The 22,627-nt window shown below is 43.4% G+C and overlaps 1 protein-coding gene across 2 annotated transcripts in view; it reads right to left on the bottom strand.

Moving 5' to 3' along the window:
- The window catches only part of PLXDC2 (plexin domain containing 2), a 674,841-nt gene that overhangs the window by 298,072 nt on the left and 354,142 nt on the right, over positions 1–22,627 (bottom strand). For both annotated transcript variants that reach the window (XM_073581846.1, XM_073581847.1), the window contains exon 3: positions 19,015–19,161. In XM_073581846.1, the coding sequence (XP_073437947.1) occupies positions 19,015–19,161 (147 nt within the window). The remainder of the gene's footprint in view (positions 1–19,014; positions 19,162–22,627) is intronic.

Below are 22,627 nucleotides of genomic sequence, written 5' to 3' on the forward strand. Positions count from 1 at the left end.
TTTTTCATGTGTCTTTTGGAACTGACCTGCCCAAAAAGAGTCCTCAAAAATCTCTTGTGTCTTCTTTGCTCCTGGCTGTCACTTCTGCTGCTTTCCATAATCTCTAAGCCCTGCTCACTTTTTATCGCCTTTCCTCCTTACTGTATATCAAATAAAACCTAGACAATATAACAAAGTATACAAATAACATTTACATTAAGCACCTAAATAACATAAACTGGGGGATGTAGCCAGTGTTGGACTAGATGCAAAGGGCCCACCAGTAACATTGACTATGGGGGGCCCACTTTTCACCTGTATGCAAATATTACACTTCTCTCATTCACAAATTTACCTATGTGTCTATGTAATAGTAAACTTGATTAGTTTGGTTAATGAGTGATGATATGCCATTTTTGTATGTACAGAGTAAATCAAGTGAATTATGCCCATAGAGTGGCGTTGGGAGCTCATGTTTGGACAGAAAGGAATAATTTTTATAGGTTTCTTGAAGGCATCCAAACTCCACATAGCAGATATTAGGTACAGTACATAGTCTGTACTGAGAGGATTTCACGTTTCCACATTCATTGTTCAAATTAACAAAGGTTTATAACTTGGGGCCAATTCTACAGAACCCTACTTTGTAAAGACAATGATTCCGAATGGTCTTTATAACTTTTTATTGCCGAATGCCGGCAGATTATGCATGGAACAGAATGCAATTAGTTCCAATGTTACTGCGTCTAAATATTTAAAAAGGCTAAAAAGGCAACTAAATGTTATAATGATTAAATTTTAAAAAAAAGGTAAAAAGTCTTAGACTGGTTTCACACTTGCGTTTTTTTGCGCTGTTATTTAGCACTAAAAACCGCATGCGTTTTTCCCCTATATTTTGCATGGGATGCGCTTATGTGCGCATACCCATGCGTTTGTATGCGTTTTTGTGTGCATGCGTTTTTTTGTAGTGTGCGCTCGGGCGCACAAAATGCATCTTGCTGCATTTTTTGTGCGTCCAACTTGCCCCAAAAAAATGCATGCGCATGCAATGCGTTTTTTTTTACAGCAAGACACCCATTGTAAGTCTATGGGTGCACATACGTGCGCATTGGCATGCGCATGTATGCGTTTTTTTGTTGTACATTGGTTAGACAATGGTTATGGTAAGGTGTTGTGAGTTCATTTTCCCCTTCACTACTGAGGCCCGAGGAACTCCCTCTTCTGGTGAAGAAAGGTAGTGAGCCTGATTGTCAAACACCTGGGGCTGATGATGATGACTGGCTGAGTGGAGTTAATGACTGGATATAAGGCTGCTGACGCCCTTCTGGCCTGCGGGTGATTTCTCTGTGGACTTCTAGGAAACCAGTCTGATTCCTGCTCATCTAAAGCTAAGATTTCTGCTTTGCCTTTTTGCATTAGTGTTTTGTTTTCCTTGCTTTTCTGGATTCTGCCATTCCCTGCTGGGGTGAGCTGAATCTCCTTTTGCCTGTTGCTCTGTCTTCAGAATATTCCTGAGTACTGACATAGCCTTTTTTGAAGCCTAGCGTCTTCAGGGCCTTTTTTACTGTCAGTTTGTTGGCTCTTATTTTCATAGGGTTTTTCATGGATTGCAGACAGCAGCCTTCCTGTCCTTTCCTATCTAAGCTAGCTTGGGCCCCATCTTTGCTCAGTCTATCTTTCTGTCTGTGTTTTGTTCTTTCTTCTTGCTTCACCGTCACTATATGTGGGGGGCTGCCTTTTGATTTGGGGTCTGCTCTGGGGCAGTTTAGATTTCACTTTCTGTCTTTAGGCTATGTAGTCCTCCGGCTGTGATCGAGGGGCCTAGGGCATCGAAGGAGCCTCCCACGGCTACTGATAGTTGTGTTGATAGGTTCAGGGGTCTGCAATCCGATAGCTGCCAACTTCTCTGGTTTTCTGGACTTAGCTAGCAATTCTATTTTTGCCTCCTATGGTGACTCAATCATAACAGAATCACCCGCCATACCGCAGATCCTGGGGTACTCAATAGCAGGAAAGAATTGTAAAAAAAAAAAAAAAGTGTATATTTTTTCCTCTATATCTCTGAGGCCATAGGGGGAATTTTTTTTTCTCTCAATGGAGATAAAGCAATTGTCTGATCGTGTGGAGCAGCTCGCTGCGGAAGTGCGGGGAATTTCCGCCTACCTTGCTCATTCACATGCTGCTGAACCAAAGATTCCTACACCTGATGTATTTTTTGGGGATCGGTCTAAATTTTTGAATTTCAAAAATAATTGTAAATTATTTTTTGCCTTGAAGCCTAACTCGTCAGGGAGCTCCGCGCAGCAGGTTAAAATTGTCATCTCTTTGCTGCGTGGCGATCCTCAGGATTGGACGTTTTCTTTGAAACCAGATGATCCTATTCTGACTAATGTGAATGCATTTTTTCAGGCCTTGGGGTTGTTGTATGATGAACCTAATGGCATTGATCAGGCTGAAAAGACCCTGCTGGCATTGAACCAGGGTCGTGATTCTGCAGAATTGTACTGTCAAAAATTCCGAAAGAGGGCAGTACTTACTACCTGGAATGATAATGCCTTGGCTGCTCTCTTTCGGAAGGGGTTGTCAGAAGCCGTAAAAGATACTATGGTGGGATTTCCTGTTCCCTCTGGTCTTGACGATTCTATGTCTTTAGCCATTCAGGTTGATCGGCGTTTGTGCGAACGCAGAGCTGCACGAGAGGTGTTGCCACCTGTTGAACAGATGTCTGAACCTATGCAATGTGATAGAGTTTTTTCCAGAGAGCAGCGTCAGGAGTTCAGAAGGTGTAATAAGTTGTGTTTTGTCTGTGGAGATGCCTCACATATTATTTCTGTCTGTCCTAAACGCGAGAAACGCCTTGCACACACGTTTTCTTTTGGTGGTGTTCAACCTAAGTTTCTTCTGGCTATTACTCTGATCTGCTCCCTGTCCACATTTTCCGCCAAGGCTTTTGTGGATTCGGGAGCAGCTCTAAACCTAATGGACTTGGATTTTGCTAAACGTTGTGGATTTCCGATGACACCTCTGCAGATGCCTATCCCTTTGAGGGGGATTGATGTTACTCCTTTGGCTAAAAATAAACCTCAGTTTTGGACCCAGGTGGTAATGCGGGTCGCCCCAGACCATCAAGAAAATTGCAGGTTTTTGGTGTTACATAATCTGCATGATACTATTGTTCTGGGGTTTCCCTGGTTACAAATTCATAATCCAGTTTTGGATTGGAAATCTGTGTCTGTGGTGAGTTGGGGTTGTCGGTGTGCCTTTAGTGAGGCTCCGGTGTGTTCCACCTCTCCTCAGTCGCATGATGTTCCTGATTATTTGGCAGACTTTTATGATGTATTTAGTGAGAATGAGTCTGCGTCTCTGCCTCCTCATAGGAGTTTTGACTGTGCAATTGAACTGAGCCCGGGGTGTAAATTTCCCAAGGGTCGGCTCTTCAATTTATCTGTACCCGAGCACGAGGCTATGCGATCCTATATTAAGGAGGCGTTGGAGAAGGGTCATATTAGACCATCCTCGTCACCCTTAGGTGCCGTTTTTTTTTTTGTAGCCAAAAAGGATGGATCATTAAGACCTTGTATTGATTATCGTGCTCTCAACAAAATTACTGTTAAATATCAGTATCCGTTACCCCTTATTTCTGATCTATTCTCCAGAGTTAAAGGTGCTTGCTGGTTTACCAAGCTTGACATCAGGGGGGCGTATAATCTTATTCGCATTAAGCATGGGGATGAATGGAAGACGGCGTTTAATACTCCGGAGGGACATTTTTAGTACCTGGTGATGCCTTTTGGGCTCACTAATGCCCCTTCTGTCTTCCAGTGCTTCATGAACGATATTTTCCGAGATTTTGGCGATACATTTTTGATTATCTATCTGGATGATATTTTGATCTTCTCCAAGGATTGGGATTCTCATGTGGAACATATTCGGACTGTGTTCCGGATCTTGAGGGAGAATTCCCTGTATGTCAAAGGATCTAAATGCCTTTTTGGAGTACAGAGGATTTCTTTTTTGGGATTTATTTTGTCCCCGTCAACTATTGAAATGGACCCGGCCAAGGTACAGGCCATTTACGATTGGGTTCAGCCCACTTCTTTGAAGGCCATCCAGAAGTTTTTGGGTTTTGCTAATTTTTATCGGAAATTTATAGCAAAATTTTCTAGTATTGCCAAGCCATTGACTGATTTGACTAAGAAGGGTGCTGATGTGTTAAATTGGTCTCCGGAGGCTGTTTTTTCCTTTCAGGAGCTGAAGCGAAGATTCACCTCCGCCCCGGTTTTGCGGCAACCTGATGTCTCACTTCCATTCCAGGTAGAGGTGGATGCTTCTGAGATTGGTGCAGGAGCTGTTTTGTCCCAAAAGGATCCTGTAACATCTAAAATGAATCCCTGTGCTTTCTTTTCCCGAAAGTTCTCTCCATCTGAACGTAACTATGATGTGGGGAATCGGGAACTGTTGGCCATGAAATGGGCATTTGAGGAGTGGAGACATTGGTTGGAGGGAGCTAAGTATCAAGTCGTGGTCCTCACTGACCACAAGAATTTGATTTACCTAGAGTCGGCTAAGCGCTTGAACCCTAGACAGGCTAGGTGGGCCTTGTTTTTTACACGTTTTGATTTTGTGGTTTCTTTTCTTCCTGGAACTAAGAATGTCAAGGCTGATGCCCTCTCTAGGAGCTTCTTTGCTGATTCTCCTGTGGTGACCAAGCCTGCTACCATCTTAGGCGAAGGGGTAGTTCTTTCTGCCATCTCGCCCGATTTGAGACGTGCTCTGGAAGAGTTCCAGGAGGACAAACCTGAGCGTTGTCCCAGTGGAAAGTTGTATGTTCCTGACCAGTGGAAGAAGAGAGTGATGTCTGAAGTTCATTGCTCTGCTTTGGCTGGTCATCCAGGTATTTTTGGTACTAGAGATCTGGTGAGTCGGTCTTTTTGGTGGCCCTCCTTGTCTCGTGATATCAGGAATTTTGTGCAGTCCTGTGGGACGTGCTCCCAGTCTAAATCGTGTTCTCGCTCTAGTGGGTTGTTGATGCCTTTGCCTGTCCCCAAGAGGCCATGGACCCATATTTCAATGGATTTCATCTCTGATATGCCTGTCTCTCAAAGGATGACTGTTATTTGGGTGATTTGTGATAGGTTCTCTAAGATGGTTCATCTTGTACCACTCCCTAAGTGGCCGTCTTCCTCTGAATTGGTGCCCCTGTTTTTACAACAGGTGGTTCGCTTGCACGGGATTCCTGAGAACATTGTATCTGACAGAGGAGTCCAGTTTGTCTCTAGATTTTGGAGAGCTTTCTGTTCCAAGCTGGGAATTCAGTTGTCCTTCTCTTCTGCTTTTCACCCTCAGACCAATGGGCAGACAGAGAGAACAAACCAGACCTTGGAGTCATATTTGAGATGTTTTATTTCTGCTGATCAGGATGATTGGGTTTAATTTTTGCCCTTGGCCGAATTTGCTTTAAATAATAGAGCTAGTTCTGCCACTTTGATGTCACCTTTTTTTTGTAACTTTGGGTTTCATCCTCGATATTCTTCAGGGCAGGTGGAGCCCTCTGCCTGCCCAGGTGTTGACACTGTGGTGGAGAGAATGCACCAGATCTGGGACCAAGTGGTGGATAAGTTATCTCTCTCCCAGGAAAAGGCCCAGCGGTTTTCCAACCGACATAGGACCATTGGTCCCCAGTTTAAGGTTGGTGATATGGTGTGGTTATCATCAAAAAATATTGCTATGAAGGTGGCTTCTCCTAAGTTTAAGCCTAGATTTATTGGACCTTACAAGATTTTGGAGATTATTAATCCGGTCTCTTTTCGTTTGGCTCTTCCTGTCACATTTAAAATCCATAATGTGTTCCATAAATCTTTGTTGAAGAGGTTTGTTGAACCTGTTGTTCCGGGGGTTGCACCTCCAGACCCTGTATTGGTTGAAGGTAACATGGAATATGAGGTAGAGAAAGTACTGGATTCCCGTCTGGCTAGACGGAGACTCCAGTATTTGGTTAAGTGGAAGGGTTATGGTCAGGAGGATAATTCCTGGGTCTCTGCCTCTGATATTCATGCCAAAAGATTGGTGCGTGCCTTTCATCGGGCTCACCCTGATCACCCTGGTGGCATGGTTGAGGGTTCGGTGACCCCTCCTCAAGGGGGAGGTACTGTTGTGAGTTCATTTTCCCCTTCACTACTGAGGCCCGAGGAACTCCCTCTTCTGGTGAAGAAAGGTAGTGAGCCTGATTGTCAGACACCTGGGGCTGATGATGATGACTGGCTGAGTGGAGTTAATGACTGGATATAAGGCTGCTGACGCCCTTCTGGCCTGCGGGTGATTTCTCTGTGGACTTCTAGGAAACCAGTCTGATTCCTGCTCATCTAAAGCTAAGATTTCTGCTTTGCCTTTTTGCATTAGTGTTTTGTTTTCCTTGCTTTTCTGGATTCTGCCATTCCCTGCTGGGGTGAGCTGAATCTCCTTTTGCCTGTTGCTCTGTCTTCAGAATATTCCTGAGTAATGACATAGCCTTTTTTGAAGCCTAGCGTCTTCAGGGCCTTTTTTACTGTCAGTTTGTTGGCTCTTATTTTCATAGGGTTTTTCACGGATTGCAGACAGCAGCCTTCCTGTCCTTTCCTATCTAAGCTAGCTTGGGCCCCATCTTTGCTCAGTCTATCTTTCTGTCTGTGTTTTGTTCTTTCTTCTTGCTTCACCGTCACTATATGTGGGGGGGCTGCCTTTTGCTTTGGGGTCTGCTCTGGGGCAGTTTAGATTTCACTTTCTGTCTTTAGGCTATGTAGTCCTCCGGCTGTGATCGAGGGGCCTAGGGCATCGTAGGAGCCTCCCACGGCTACTGCTAGTTGTGTTAATAGGTTCAGGGGTCTGCAATCCGATAGCCAACTTCTCTGGTTTTCTGGACTTAGCTAGCATTTCTATTTTTGCCTCCTACGGTGACTCAATCATAACAGTAAGGGTTAGGGTGAGTTAGGGTTAGTAGAGTCAGGGTTTAGGGTTAGGGTTAGGTTAAGGGTTAGGTATAAGGGTTCGTTAGGGTTTAGGGTTAGGGTTGGGGTTAGGTTAAGGGTTAGGGGTCAGTAGGGTTAGGGTTAGGCTAAGGGTAAGGGGTTAGGGTTAGGGGTTAGTAGGGTTAAGGTTAGGTTAAGGGTAAGGGGTTAGAGTTAGTTAGGGTTTAGGGTTAGGGTTAGGAGTTAGGGTCAGTAGAGTCAGGGTTTAGGGTTAGGGTTAGGGTTAGTACTACTAACCCTAACTAACCCTAACCCCTAACCCTAACCCTAACAATTGCTATCTTGATTTTTTTGGTGAGGACAATGTTGAAAAAAACGCAAACGCACTAAAAACGCATACAAATGCATAAAAAAGCTGCGTTTTTTTCCTGCATGCGCATAAAAATGCTTGAAAAAATGCAGCGTTTGCATGCGTTTTTTCCATTCGTTTTTTGCGCAAAAAACGCGCAGCAAAAAAAAGCAAGTGTGAAAGTAGCCTTAGAAAGATTTGTGGTAGGTTCTAAAGCATATGAGTCTATCAATATTCATCCACTGGTATTAAACCTTTATGGGAATAAAGAACGGCTGTTATATTGTCTGTCATGGTTAGGACATGGTTAATGTCCTGTTCTCACAGGGTTAACTTTTGCCGGCCTCTCTTTGGATCTGGGAGGGGTATTTATACTCACTCCAAACTAGCATTCTCTGTCAGTTATACTGCTGTTCTGGTGTGTCTGACCCCTGGTGTGCGTGCACTCTGCGTTGTTTGTTTGCTTCCCGTGTCTGACCCGGCTTGCTCCCTCACTCTGTACTCCGTCTCTCGTTTTGGTACCATTGTCTTTTCTGGTTCTGACCTCCTGGCTTGGCTATCATTACTCCATTACAGTTTACCCCTATTGTACCGTCTTATGCCCGTTCTGGTTTTCTGATCTATTGCTACGTCCTGACTATCCATTCTGTCTAATCCTTTGGTACTGTATTGCTATCTCGTGCTTTGACCTTGGCTTGATCTAGTTTCTGTCTCTGTCTATGCCCCTTGGTAACATTGTCCTGTAGTTACCTTTCTAGGAGTTTCCCGGCAGCTCCTAGCTCCGTGGAGCTTAGGCCACGCCCCTAGCAGTCACGTGATTCAGGTCCTGGAGCATGCATTGTCACCACTGCTGCCCGCTCCGCAGGTATCTTTGTGCACAGTCTTTGTACTCAGGACACGCGCTCTGGCTCAGTGAGCAAGTGCAGTGCGGTGTTCCTGACATTGTCACTACAGTTTCTCTATAAGAACAGCTGTTCAATTCGGAACATGTGGATCGGATTGGACCAGTGATGTTCCAGTGGATCCACCAGTGATACCATAGTCACATTGGTCCACCAGGACCCAACTGGACCTTCATTCATGTGTGGCCAATCACTGGCTGATTAATAAGAAGTGATGGATGGTAGTCAGATTATCACTGTCAGAACAGTAAGGAGTGGACCACAAGAGTAGAAGGGCTGGATGGGTGAGTGATTAAATTGGTGAGTAATGGTTATTTCCAACATATTTCCAACGTGTAGTCCAAACATCCCAGAAAATCACTTAAATGGAAGTTTTATTTGGGAACTATATAGGTGCCTAAACATTACATGATATTTGTTGGGCATTATATGGTGCTAATCAAATGCTTCTTTATTGTATTTTGGACACTGTGTATGAGTATTATTTGGGTATGATGTTGTGCTATTTTTATTATTCCTACAAAGTATGAAGGCATTGTTTGTTCACGATAAGTTGAAGAGAACTTGTTATCAAGATTATAAACCACCCAAAAATCCGTGTTCTATAAATTTATTTCCTTTGTCAAAAGAATCGTAAGGGTAAGTTAACACTTGGAGTTTTATCAGTGTTTTTTTCTGCAGCAAAACCTGATCTCTTGGCAGAAGCTGCAGAAAAAAAACAAGTTTTCATTGGTTTTTGCAGCTTTTTTTTGCTGCGGTTTTGGCATGCTAGATTTGCTGTGGATTTTCAGCGTTTTTTTCACCACCCATTCATGTCAATGGGTAAAAAATCCTATCACACAACTATCAGTAGCCGTGGAGTGTTCCTACGGTGATCCTAGACACCTCGTCACAGCCGGAGATCTACATAAGCCTAAAGAGAGAAAAGGGAAAAACTGACTGCCCCAAAGCAGACCCCAAAGCAATAGGCAGCCCCCAACATATAATGACAGTGAAGCAAGATGAAAACACTAACACAGACAGAAAGATAGGTTGAGCAAATGATGGGGCCCAAGCTAACTAAAAAGGACAGGACAGAAAAGCTGCTGTCTGCAATCCGAGAAAACCCTGCTAAAAATATTACCAACACAACTGATAAGCAAAAAGGACCCTGAAGTCACTAGACTTCAAACCCTATATCAGCACTCAGAATATTCTGGAAGCTGAGCAAAAGAGAACAGTGATCAAGGAAAAAGAATCCAGCACACCCCCGGCCGGGGATGGCTGAACTCCAAAAAACAAGGTAAACAAAACCAAAACTAATAAGTTCAATAGCAGAGCAAAAACTTATCTTTGGGAAGCAGGAATCAGACTAGTCTCCAAGAATCCAGCAGAGAAATCACCAGCGACTCAGAAGGGCGTCGGCTGCCTTATATCCAGTCTGAAGTTCCCGTTACCCAGTCATCATCCACGAGATCAGGTGTTTGGTTTCTTTCATCAAAATCAGCCTCACTACCTTCCTTCACCAGAAGAGGGAGATCCTCGGACACAAAAGATGAATGAACAGATGATCTCACAACAGTACCTCCCCCTTGAGTAGGGGTCACCAAACCCTCATCCAAGCCACCAGGCTGATCGGGATGAGCTCGATGAAAAGCACGCACCAATCTTTCGGCATGAATATCCGAGGCAGAGACCCAGGAATTATCCTCCTGACCATAACCCTTCCACTTAACCAAATACTGGAGTCTCCGTCTAGCCAGACGGGAATCCAGTATCTTCTCTACCTCATATTCCATGTTACCTTCAACCAACACAGGGTCAGGAGGTGCCGCCATAGGAACCACTGGCTCAACAAACCTCTTCAACAAGGACTTATGAAACACATTATGAATCTTAAATGCGACAGGAAGAGCCAACCAAAAAGAGACCGGATTAATAATCTCCAAAATCTTGTAAGGTCCAATAAATCTAGGTTTAAACTTTGGAGAAGCCACTTTCATAGAGATATTCTTTGATGACAACCAGACCATATCACCCACCTTAAACCGGGGACCAATGGTCCTATGCCGGTTAGAAAACCGCTGGGCCTTTTCCTGGGAAAGAGACAACTTATCCACCAATTGGTCCCAAATCTGCTGCATTCTTTCCACCACAGTGTCAACTCCTGGACAGGCAGAAGACTCCACCTGCCCTGAAGAAAATCGAGGATGAAACCCAAAGTTACAGAAAAAGGGTGACATCAAAGTGGCAGAACTAGCTCTATTATTTAAAGCAAATTCGGCCAAGGGTAAAAATGACACCCAATCATCCTGATCAGCAGATATAAAACATCTCAAATAAGCCTCCAAAGTCTGGTTTGTTCTCTCCATCTGCCCATTGGTCTGAGGATGAAATGCAGAGAAGGACAACTGAATTCCCAACTTGGAACAAAAGGTCCTCCAGAATCTAGAGACAAACTGAACTCCCCTGTCCGATGCAATGTTCTCAGGAATCCCGTGCAAGCGAACCACCTGTTGCAAAAACAAGGGCACCAACTCTGAGGAAGATGGCAACTTAGGGAGTGGTACAAGATGGATCATCTTAGAGAATCTATCACAAATCACCCAGATAACAGTCATCCTCTGAGAGACAGGCAGATCAGAAATAAAATTCATTGAAATATGGGTCCATGGCCTCCTGGGCACCGGCAAAGGCATCAATAACCCACTAGAATGAGAACAAGGCTTAGATCGGGAGCAAGTCCCACAGGACTGCACAAAATTTCTGACATCACGAGACAAGGCAGGCCACCAAAAAGACCGACTCACCGAATCTCTAGTACCAAAAATACCTGGATGACCAGCCAACGTGGAGCAATGAACCTCAGACATCACTTTCCTCCTCCACTGGTCAGGAACATACAACCTACCACTGGGACAACGCTCAGGCTTATCCTCCTGAAACCTCTCCAGAGCACGTCTCAAATCAGGCAAGATGGCAGAAAGAACCACCCCCTCACCTAAGATGGTAGCAGGCTTGGTCACAATAGGAGAATCGGCCAAAAAACTCCTAGAGAGGGCATCAGCCTTAACGTTCTTAGTGCCCAGGAGAAAGGAGACCACGAAATCAAAACGTGTGAAAAACAAGGACCACCTGGCCTGTCTTGGATTCAAGCATTTAGCCAACTCAAGGTAGATCAAATTCTTCTGGTCAGTGAGGACCACAACTTGATGTCTAGCTCCCTCCAACCACCAACCAATGTCTCCACTCCTCAAATGCCCACTTCATGGCCAACAGTTCTCGATTCCCCACATCATAGTTGCGTTCCGAAGCAGAGAACTTTCGGGAAAAGAAGGCACAGGGGTTCATTTTTAGATGTTACAGGATCTTTTTGAGACAAAACAGCTCCTGCACCAGTCTCTGAAGCATCCACCTCCACCTGAAATGGAAGTGAGACATCGGGTTGTCACAAAACCGGAGAAGTGAACCTCCGCTTCAGCTCCTGAAAAGAAGAAACAGCCTCTGGAGACCAATTCAGCAAATCAGCGCCCTTCTTAGTCAAATCAGTCAATGGTTTGGCAATAACAGAAAAATTGGCTATAAACTTACGATAAAAATTAGCAAAACCCAAAAACTTCTGGAGAGCCTTCAAAGAAGTGGGCTGCACCCAATCATAAATGGCCTGTACCTTGGCCGGGTCCATTTCAATAGTTGACGGAGACAAAATAAATCCCAAAAATGAAATCCTCTGTACAACAAAAAGAGATTTCGATCCCTTAACATACAGGGAGTTTTCTGTTATGAATGAGTCACCGTAGGAGGCAAAACAGAAATACTAGCTAAGTCCATAAAACCAGAGAAGTTGGCAGCTATCGGATTACAGACCCCTGAACCTATCAACAACAACTAGCAGTAGCCGTGGGGGGTGCCCTAGACCCCTCGATCACAGCCGGAGAACTACATAACCTAAAGACAGAAAGGGAAATCTAAACTGCCCCAAAGCAGACCCCAAAGCAATAGGCAGCCCCCAGCATATAATGACGGTGAAGCAAGATGAAAAAACACTTACACAGATAGAAAGATAGGCTGAGCAAATGATGGGGCCCAAGCTAACTACAAAGGACAGGATAGAAAAGCTGCTGTCTGTAATCCGCAAAAACCCTATCAAAAGAGCCAACAGCTGATAGGGAAAAAAGCTCTGAAGACGCTAGGCTTCAAAAAGACTATATCAGTACTCAGGTATTTTCTGAAGACAGAGCAAAAAGGAATTCAGCACACCCCAGCAGGGAATGGCAGAAATCCAGAAAAACAAGGAAAAACAAAACCAAAACACAAATGCAAAAAACAGAGCAGAGAACTGCTTTTGAGGAGCAAGAATCAGACTGGTCTCCTAGAATCCCTCAGAGAGATCACCAGCAAGGCAGAAGGGCGTCGGCTGCCTTATATCCAGTCAGAAATTCTCGTCACCCAGTCATCATCATCCAGCTCAGGTGCTTGGTAATCAGCCTCACTACCTTCCTTCACCAGAAGAGGGAGTTCATCAGACCTCAATGGCGAAGGGGAACATGAACTCACAACAGTTTTCCCTCAAAATCCAGAACCCAGTCCGAACATGTTCCACATGAGAGTCCAAATCCCTGGAAAAGATCAAAATATCATCCAAATAGATGATCAGAAACTTATCCACAAAGTCCCGGAAAATATCATTCATGAAGCACTGGAAGACAGAAGGGGAGTTAGTGAGCCCAAAAGGCATCACCAGGTACTCAAAATGTCCCTCCGGAGTATTAAACGCTGTCTTCCATTCATCCCCATGCTTAATGCGAATAAGATTATACGCCCCCCTGAGGTCAAGCTTGGTAAACCAGCAAGCACCTTCAACTCTAGAAAATAGGTCAGAAATCAGGGGTAACGGATACTGATATTTAACAGTAATTTTGTTAAGGGTGCGATAGTCAATACAGGGCCTTAATGAACCATCCTTCTTGGCCACAAAAAAACCCCCAGCACCCAAGGGTGAAGAGGATGGTCTAATATGACCCTTCTCCAACGACTCCTTAATATAAGAACGCATAGCCTCATGTTCGGGTACAGATAAATTAAAAAGTCAACCCTTGGGAAATTTACACCCCGGACTCAGCTCAATTGCACAGTCATAACTCCTATGAGGAGGCAAAGATGCAGACTTACTCTCACTAAACACATCATAAAAATCAGCCAAATAGTCAGGAACCTCATGCGACTGGGGAGAGGTGGAGAAAACAGTAGTGTCACTAAGAGCACACCGACAACCCCAACTCACCACAGACACAGATTTCCAATCCAAAACTGGATTATGGAGTTGCAACCAGGGGAACCCCAGCACGATGGTATCATGCAAATTATGCAACACCAAATATCTGCAATTTTCTTGATGGTCTGGGGTGACCCGCATTACCACCTGGGTCCAAAACTGAGGTTTATTCTTCGCCAAAGGAGTAGCATCAATACCCCTCAAAGGAATAGGTGTCCGCAGGGGTGTCATAGGGAAACCACAATGTTTAGCAAAATCTAAATCCATTAGGTTCAAGGCTGCTCCTGAATCCACAAAGGCTTTAGCAGAAAATGTGGACAGGGAGCAGATCAGAGTAATTGCCAGAAGAAACTTAGGTTGTACACCACCTACAGCAAATGTGTGTGGAAAACGTTTCTCTCGTTTAGGGCAGACAGAAATAATATAAGAGGCATCTCCACAGAAAAAACACTGCTTATTACGCCTTCTGAACTCCTGACGTTGTGCCCTAGACAAACCTCTATCACATTGCATAGGTTCAGACATTTCTTCAACAGGTGGCAGCATTTCCTGTATAATTTTACGTTCACGTAAACGCCGATCAACCTGAATGGCTAATGAGATAGAATCGTCAAGACCAGAGGGAACTGGAAATCCCACCATAGTATCTTTTACGGTTTCTGACAAACCCTTCCGAAAGAGAGCTGCCAAGGCACCATCATTACAAGTGGTGAGGACCGCCCACTTTCGGAATTTTTGACAGTACAGTTCTGCAGAATTTTGACCCTGGCTCAATGCCAACAGGGTCTTTTCAGCTTGATCAATCACATTAGGTTCATCATACAACAACCCCAAGGCCTGAAAAAATGCGTCCGCAGTAGTTAGAATAGGATCATCTGGTACTAAAGAAAACGCCCAATCCTGGGGATTGCCGCGCAGCAAGGAGATGACAATTTTAATCTGCTGCGCAGAGCTCCCTGATGAGTTAGGCTTCAAGGCAAGAAATAATTTACAATTATTCTTAAAATTCAAAAATTTAGACCGATCCCCAAAAAACACATCAGGAGTGAGGATTTTTGGTTCAGCAGCGTGTGAACGAGCAAGATAGGCGGAAATTCCTCGCACCTCAGCAGCAAGCTGCTCCACACGATCAAACAATTGCTTAAACTCCATCAGAAAAAATATATATATATTCCTCCTACGGCCTGAGAGAAAAAGAGGAAAAAATATACACAAAAAGAAAAAAATTTCTGACACCTTTTTTTTTTTCAAACAATTCCTTCCTGCTTTTGAGTTCCCTAGAATCTGCGGTATGGCTGGTCATTCTGCTATGATTGAGTCACCGAGGAGGAAAAAACAAAACACAAGCTCAGCCCAGAAAATCAGAGAGGTTGGAAACTAGCGGATTGCAGACCCTTAATCCTATCACACAACTAGCAGTAGCCATGGAGTGTTCCTACGGTGATCCTAGACACCTTGTCACAGTCGGAGATCTACATAAGCCTAAAGAGAGAAAAGGGAAAAACTGACTGCCCCAGAGCAGACCCCAAAGCAATAGGCAGCCCCCAACATGTAATGACGGTGAAGCAAGATGAAAACACTAACACAGACAGAAAGATAGGATGAGCAAACTATGGGGCCCAAGCTAACTAAAAAGGACAGGACAGAAAAGCTGCTGTCTGCAATCCGAGAAAACCCTGCTAAAAATATTACCAACACAACTGATAAGCAAAAAGGACCCTGAAGTCACTAGACTTCACACCCTATATCAGCACTCAGAATATTCTGGAAGCAGAGCAAAAGAGAACACTGATCAAGGAAAAAGAATCCAGCACACCCCCGGTCGGGGATGGCTGAACTCCAAAAAACAAGGTAAACAAAACCAAAACTAATAAGTTCAATAGCAGAGCAAAAACTTATCTTTGGGAAGCAGGAATCAGACTAGTCTCCAAGAATCCAGCAGAGAAATCACCAGTGACTCAGAAGGGCGTCGGCTGCCTTATATCCAGTCTGAAGTTCCCGTTACCCAGTCACCATCCACCTGATCAGGTGTTTGGTTTCTTTCATCAAAATCAGCCTCACTACCTTCCTTCACCAGAAGAGGGAGATCCTCGGACACAAAAGATGAATGAGCAGATGAGCTCACAACAACACACACTGCATACACACACTGCCCACACACGCTGCACACAGACTCTGCACACACACGCTGCACACAGACACTACACATGCTGCACACACGCTGTGCACACACGCTGCATACACACTCTACACTGACACAGTGTCGGACTGGGGTGCCAAGGGCCCATCAATAGCAATGACTTTGAGGACCCCACTTTTCACCTGCATACAAATATCACACTCCCCTCATTCACCAATGTACCTATATCGCTAAATAATAATAAGCTAGGTAGTTTGGTTAATGAATGATGAGAGGCTGTTTTTTTCTGTACAGAGTAAATCAAGTGAATTATGCCAAGTACTATCCATATAGTGGGTTTGGGGGCACAGATCTGCACAGGGGCCCACCGAGAGTTTCCTCTGTTACCCTGTGAGCCAGTCCGAGCCTGCACTGATACCACACATGCTGCGTACACATGCTGCGTACACACGCTGCGTACACATGATGTACATACATGCTGCACACACATGATGTGCACACATGCTGCACACAGACACTGCACACATGCTGTGCGCACACACACACTGTAGACACACACTGAACACATGCTAACAACACATACAACGCATGCGCGCTGCAGACCAGGATGTCAATCATAGTGCAGGGGAGTGATTAAGGCGCACTCACTTCGTACTGAGTGGTGACTAACTGCTCCCTGCAATGTCCCAATGACTGGAAGTGAGCAGCTGTATGGAGGACATAATTTCATTACCCTCCTATAGGCACTGCAGGGTGCAAATGCTATTTACCAGCAGATTAACCCTGTATCTGCAGGTAAATAGTGTTTATGGACGAGACAGGTTCCCTCTAAAGATGCTGTTTATTTTGGTTAAACGCTACATTGTCAAGTTTCTCTTGGCATAAAGCTGATCAGATCTAAGATCTGTAGGGAAACATCACAATAAGTGCTTAATTTTCTTACAGCGCCACCATGAGAGAAATTAGGCACTGCTTGGTGTCCATTCAGATCAATGTAGCAATGCAGGACAGGACGAGTCCAACAGAGGGTGACACACTCTTTGTAAATACTGATAAGGATCCCGAACAGATCCTTCCCTATTATTACTGATCCATTCTGATGATGGGTTTCCTAAAGTAGGGAACTTGCTAGAAACTAACTACATTGCTGGGTAGGGTTCTAAAAGACAAATTAAAACATAACTTCCTAGTGCAAAAATTGATTTTTAATTGCTGAGAAAATCAACTTTGAACTTTATGTAAATGAAGCTGCAAGTGCACCGAGGGAGGGCTGATTCTCAACTATTTCGACGATCTTCTGCATTTCCATCTGTCTAGTACCATCCTCATATACTTCATTAAAGTCCTTTCTGCGTCATCAAGAAGAGATATGAATCAAATTGGGTATGTCATTAGGCAGAGAATAACCAAAAATCCTGGCACTTCCCGGGAATCTGCCCGCCTTCGGTGCACTTGCAGCCTCATTTCCAGATTCAACGTTCTTTTTCAGGAATGGAATATCAATTTGTGGCTTGGAATGTATGATTGGATTGCACTTGTCTTTTACCCTACTCAGTAATGTAATTAGTTTGGTGACCTTAAAGCTTCTGACAGATTCTTTTAAATTATCGAGCCTTAGTAAAATCAATAGATCATACCTTGTAAAGAAAACTGACCCGGCTAATAATATGCTGACCTTTTCCAGGTATAAAGGAATGCTAAAGTAAGTGGGAACAGAAATAATTTCAGGCCACTCCGGTGTTAGTAGGTCGCAGCTCACAGTAATGTGTGTGAAGAAGTCGTTTGTGACCTTAATCGCCCGCAGTTTCCAATTCTTCCATTATCCACTCTTCCTGTAATGCTAGGAACAGGCTATTGCACACAGCTTGCCTTTCACAAACTCTTACTATTCCAAGTCCCATTAAGTTTATTTTTGTACATTAAGTCTGCACATTGGGCTGGTATTTCATTTTCTGGTAGAGCAAACACCATCTTTAATCTGCAAGCATTGAATACATGTTAATGGCATCTAAAGATCGTACTACCCATACGTAGAAACGGTATTCTTCATATTCTGTCTAACATGTAATGTGATATCATAAAAAGTAAGTGTTCCACAGTAGAATTGCACCATACATAGTGTATACATATAATTATAGCTGAATTAAGTTACTGGGTCCCATTGCGAGTCTCACAAAAAGTTAAAACTGGTGCACATACCAGTCCAATATGTTCAGGAACTGTCCCGATTCTTCTGATTTGCAACTCTCCATATATGTATTGTCATACATATGTGGATCCTGGACCCACTGTGCCACGGGGCCGGGCTTACCCAGGAGGGGCATGGCTAAGTGGCTACCTGAGTTTCACTAGAGCTCCTGATTGAGCAGAAGGTAACCGCCAGGTGCCACTTCTGGGCAGTCCCCGATACTGCAGCAGCTGACTCCAAGGGTCAGGGTTGCAGTCATGGACGTGGACTCAGAGTCACTGGCAGGAGAGGATTCAGAAACTGGTTCTGGTTCAAACAGTGCATATTCTTAAACACAAGACAGGACAGACACTGGTGTTGGTTCAATTACCACTGGAGCGGCTGCAGGTTCAGGTACTGTGAAAGCGGTTTCAGGTTCAGGCAACATGTGTACAGGTTCTAGATTAAATGACATGGGCTTCAGGAACAGGTTCTGGTTCAGATAACGTGAGTTTCAAGGACAGGAACCTGGCAACATACCAGTTGCACATTTTAAGTAGGGAAATTACAGGAGTTGCTCAGGCACTTTCCTACTGGGGAGGGTACCTCATACTCATATACCTGGTGCCTCCCAGCTATTGACTGGGGGCATTTTCAAAGTGCGAGTGCTGCTCCTTTAAGAATCGAGAAGCGCACACACAAGGCGTGCTGCCAGGAGACCTGCATGGTATGCGTAGGCCCATAAAAGCAGGAAGCCACAGCAGGGAACGGAGACACTACCGCACGGTTGGGGTGGTAAGTATGTCAGCTTCCTTGCCAGGAGGAAGGAGAGGGACACACGGGGACACGAGCATTGGTGTTACATGTATATTCTTTTTGAATGGGTGGTTCCTCTTCATTCATTATTTCAGCACTATAGGTGCTGGAACTTCCTTTTCCTCAATCAGCTTACATCATTCCTGCCATTGTCCACTAGCTTTCTAAGCTGAAAGCCTGCCTCTCTGTTATGCCTGTGTACAGTCTGATAGGCAGGAAAGCGGGGCAACGAGGCAATACCCAGCACCTAAACTGCTGTAATCTGTATTAGCGTCTCTCCTTCTAAAGATGGATTACACTTGACAACAGGCAGAAGGAAAACAGTGAGTGACCAAATCTTTGGATGGATTTTTTCAGGGTAGCACAACATAATGTTTAAATCAAGTGATTTGCAGATTATCTGGTTAATACAATATCCATCAAATGAAGTCATGTTTTACAGTGAGTATTTCATTGTACTTACAGCTGCCTGCCGATGAGTATTTGATAGAATCCCATGAATCTTTACTTTTTCTTTTTCCATTTGATCGATGTTGACCCATAAATCTCGACTGGCAGAATCCAATGGACCAAACATTCTGGAAGTATAATATTTGTGATCCATGTCTTCCTGTAACACAGAAAAAGATTTATTATAAGAAATGTTCATCTCTAAGATCAATAATACTTCACTTTTACATAGTAAAAAAAATCTCTGCAAATTGTAATTTATAAATAAAAGCATAATTTAGTATAAAACATCATTTTTCATTGTAGACACAAAATCCGTTACTGCCTTGTACATAAAGGACACATTAACTATTCAGCTCGATCACTCTCAGTTGTTGTATTCAAATTAGATCGCTTATCATTTAATGATTTCCTAATATTAAGATGATAACACTGACTGATGCCAGGAACCACAATGAATTATGGTCTCAAGTTACCAAATATTCCGTTCGTTTAGGTCACTGCAATTTATTTATTATTAATACTTCTGAAAAGATAGCTGGCAAGTAATGTCATTAATTGTTCCAAGGATAATCTTTTCGAGGTTAATTAGCTTATACCGATATATGAGAATAAGGATTTTAGCGCAATTAGCCTATTAAATAATACATCTGAAAGGCAGAGCATGCAAGGGTTTTGCGAAGCAATTAAACAAGAAATGAAGCACCTGAAGATCTTCAGATGTGTTAAATGAATGATGAAATCTCCAAATTTCGTACAAGGTCAAAAATTAAAGGCATGAAGAATTGCTTTATGCGAGGGGTTTGCATGTTCTCCCCTTGTTTGCGTGGGTTTCTTCCGGGTTCTCCAGTTTCCTCCCACATTCCAAAGACATACTGATAGGGAATTTAGATTGTGAGCCCCAATGGAGACAGTGATGATAATGTCTGTAAAGCGCTGAGGAATGAATGAGTAAAATAAATAAATAAAGACAATCAATGGTTTCAAAGTTTGGGGTTCAAAACTATTAAAAGTCAGAGAGATCTAGTATATGCAGGAACAATGTCCACATTATTACTCTGATAATGCTCTGTTCTCGGAAGTTTTTCTCACACAACCATATTTCCATTTCAATTTAGTACAGATCCATTATACCAAGGTCAGACTGGCCCACCAGAGGATGAAGGATGTTCGACGAGCTCCAGATTCCGGCAAAATTCCGAATTCTTTATGCAGCAAGATCCCAATATTCCATCGGAAAGTAACCCCATTTGGAGTAAATCAGTTGCCACTAAAGTCTACTTCAAAGGTGCATCCATGCATGCAAAGAACATATGTATCCAAAATAAAAGGGGCACCCGGGCCAGAAATTCATAACCCCCATTGACATAGCTGAAGCAATTTGATGCTATTATAGCTTGCTATATAATATTCATGAACTATACCATGAAATGTCACATAATATTCTTGAAACAAAAAATGGACAAATATATTATGGACACTGCCCTTCCCTATTGGAAAGAGCCCTGTGCCAGATGGATTCAATAATAGATTTTATAAAATATCTACACCCCATTCATTACCATTTATAGTAAAAAGTGTTCTTTAATATCTCAGAAGACTCTCCCATTGTCCACAATCACTTGAGGCTATGGAGGTTTGATCAAAGCCTGGAATTGAAAAAAAACAAATGCCTGCCCTAATTTACCTCCAAGATCATTAATTAATGTAGATGTAGATTATTCTTTAAAATAATTGCAGCATGGCTCTCCCATTACCTACCCTCAATTGTTAGCAACAATCTGGTTGGCTTCATTAAGGGCAGGGAAGCTCATGGTAATACAAATAAAACATTGCTAATTTCACATGCAAAAAACAAGGGGATCCCAATGTGCCTTTGTTTCTGTCGTCGCAGAAAAAGTGTTCAACAGAGTACAATGGACATTCTTGAAGAGCACCCCAAGATAAATTGTGTTGGGGCCCTTTCTTGCTATTTAAAATTCTATCCTCATACACTGACCCTAAAAGAATAGTGAGAGTAATCGGCCTCCTATCTGACAGATTTTCTATTAAAATTGGGATGAGGCAAGGGGGTCCCTTATCACCTCTCCTATAGACATTGGTAGTGAGACCTTAGAGGTCGCATTAGGTAAAAATCCAGATATTAGTGGAGTTGCTATAGTCTCACATAACTATAAATTAGTTCTATACACAGATGACTTGCCGCGCTATGTTTCTAACCCAATGATTTAATTTCGCTCTATAATAAAGGAATTCAAAGAATTCAGCCATGTGAGCAATTTTAAATCAATTACTCTAAAACAGAAGCCATGAACATAAATTTTAACGCTGGACTGACCCAAACACTAATTTCTAGACAAACACAATTAAGTACCTGAGTACACAAATTCCCAGGAACTTGGATGATCTGTATCGTATAAATTATATCCATATCCTTGTCCTGGTTTGGTCGTATCAATGTGAACAAAATAGACATTTTGCCAAAACTTCGTTATATATTCCAGACCGTTCCTGTCTGTGTTTCTCAGACCTTTTTCTCCTGTCTCAACAAGGCTATTAACAAGTTTGTATGGGGAATGTCAAGGCCTAGGGTATGTTTTAAAATATTGTGTAGTACCAAAAATATAGGGGCTACTAGTCTGCCCGATCTAAAACAAAAACCATCAGTCTGCAATTCTTGTGACACCAGTGGACTGGTTCAAGTCTGTGGACCATAAGTAAAGTGTGAAACTGGAAGGGAACCTCTCTCCTTGGACTCTCACATCTTTACCTTGGAACAATTACCAATACTTACTCAACACTTTTTGGAAACATGGGAGCAAGTCTTAGGGTACCGTTACACATAGCGACGCATCAGCGATGCCGACAATGATACAACCTGGTAAGGATCGCTGGTGCGTCGCTACATGGTCGCTAGTACAATGTCAAACAGGCAGATCTACTCAACGACACAGCAACGATGCGGCGATCCATATAACGACCTCGGCGATCGTTGGGACCTTGTCACACAGCAGCTATTCTGACGACTCAGACCTCGATAAGCGTGAGTTCTGAGTCACCAACGAGGTCGTTCGTCATTGTTATGGTGTCAAACACAGCGAAGCATGCTGCCCAGCGGGACACCAATGATCAAAAAATGGCCTGGGACATTCGAGCACGATCAGCAATACGCAGCGGGGGTCCGGTCGCCGCTATGTGTCACATGTAGTGAGATCGCTGGCAAGGTCGCTGTTGCGTCACAAAATCTGTGACGTTTCAGTGGTCTCACTAACGATCTCGTTATGTGAGACGGGGCCTTTAATCTCATCAACTATATCATGTAGGCTGGGTCTATTTATGCCCTTGTTTGAAAACCCAGATTTCTGCACTGCTTCAGGTACGGACTCATTTCTAATCTAGGACTGGTCCTCTGGGGTTAGATTGTGACCCGTTCTCATGGGATCGGGCTCTTTTCCTTCCTTTACAGAACTTTATTGCTCGTGTTCAGGTAGGCATCTATCCTGACTGCCATATTTTCAGCTCAGCTCATTTATAAATTCTCACACAACTCTTACTAGTATAAAGGAAGAACTCACTCCGTTGGAAACCTTAATCAATCAAGTAGGTTCTGTTTTTATATCAATGTT

Source organism: Dendrobates tinctorius, unplaced genomic scaffold, assembly GCF_039654945.1.
Source record: "Dendrobates tinctorius isolate UK_male_01 unplaced genomic scaffold, ASM3965494v1 ptg000070l, whole genome shotgun sequence".
Lineage (NCBI taxonomy): Eukaryota > Metazoa > Chordata > Amphibia > Anura > Dendrobatidae > Dendrobates > Dendrobates tinctorius.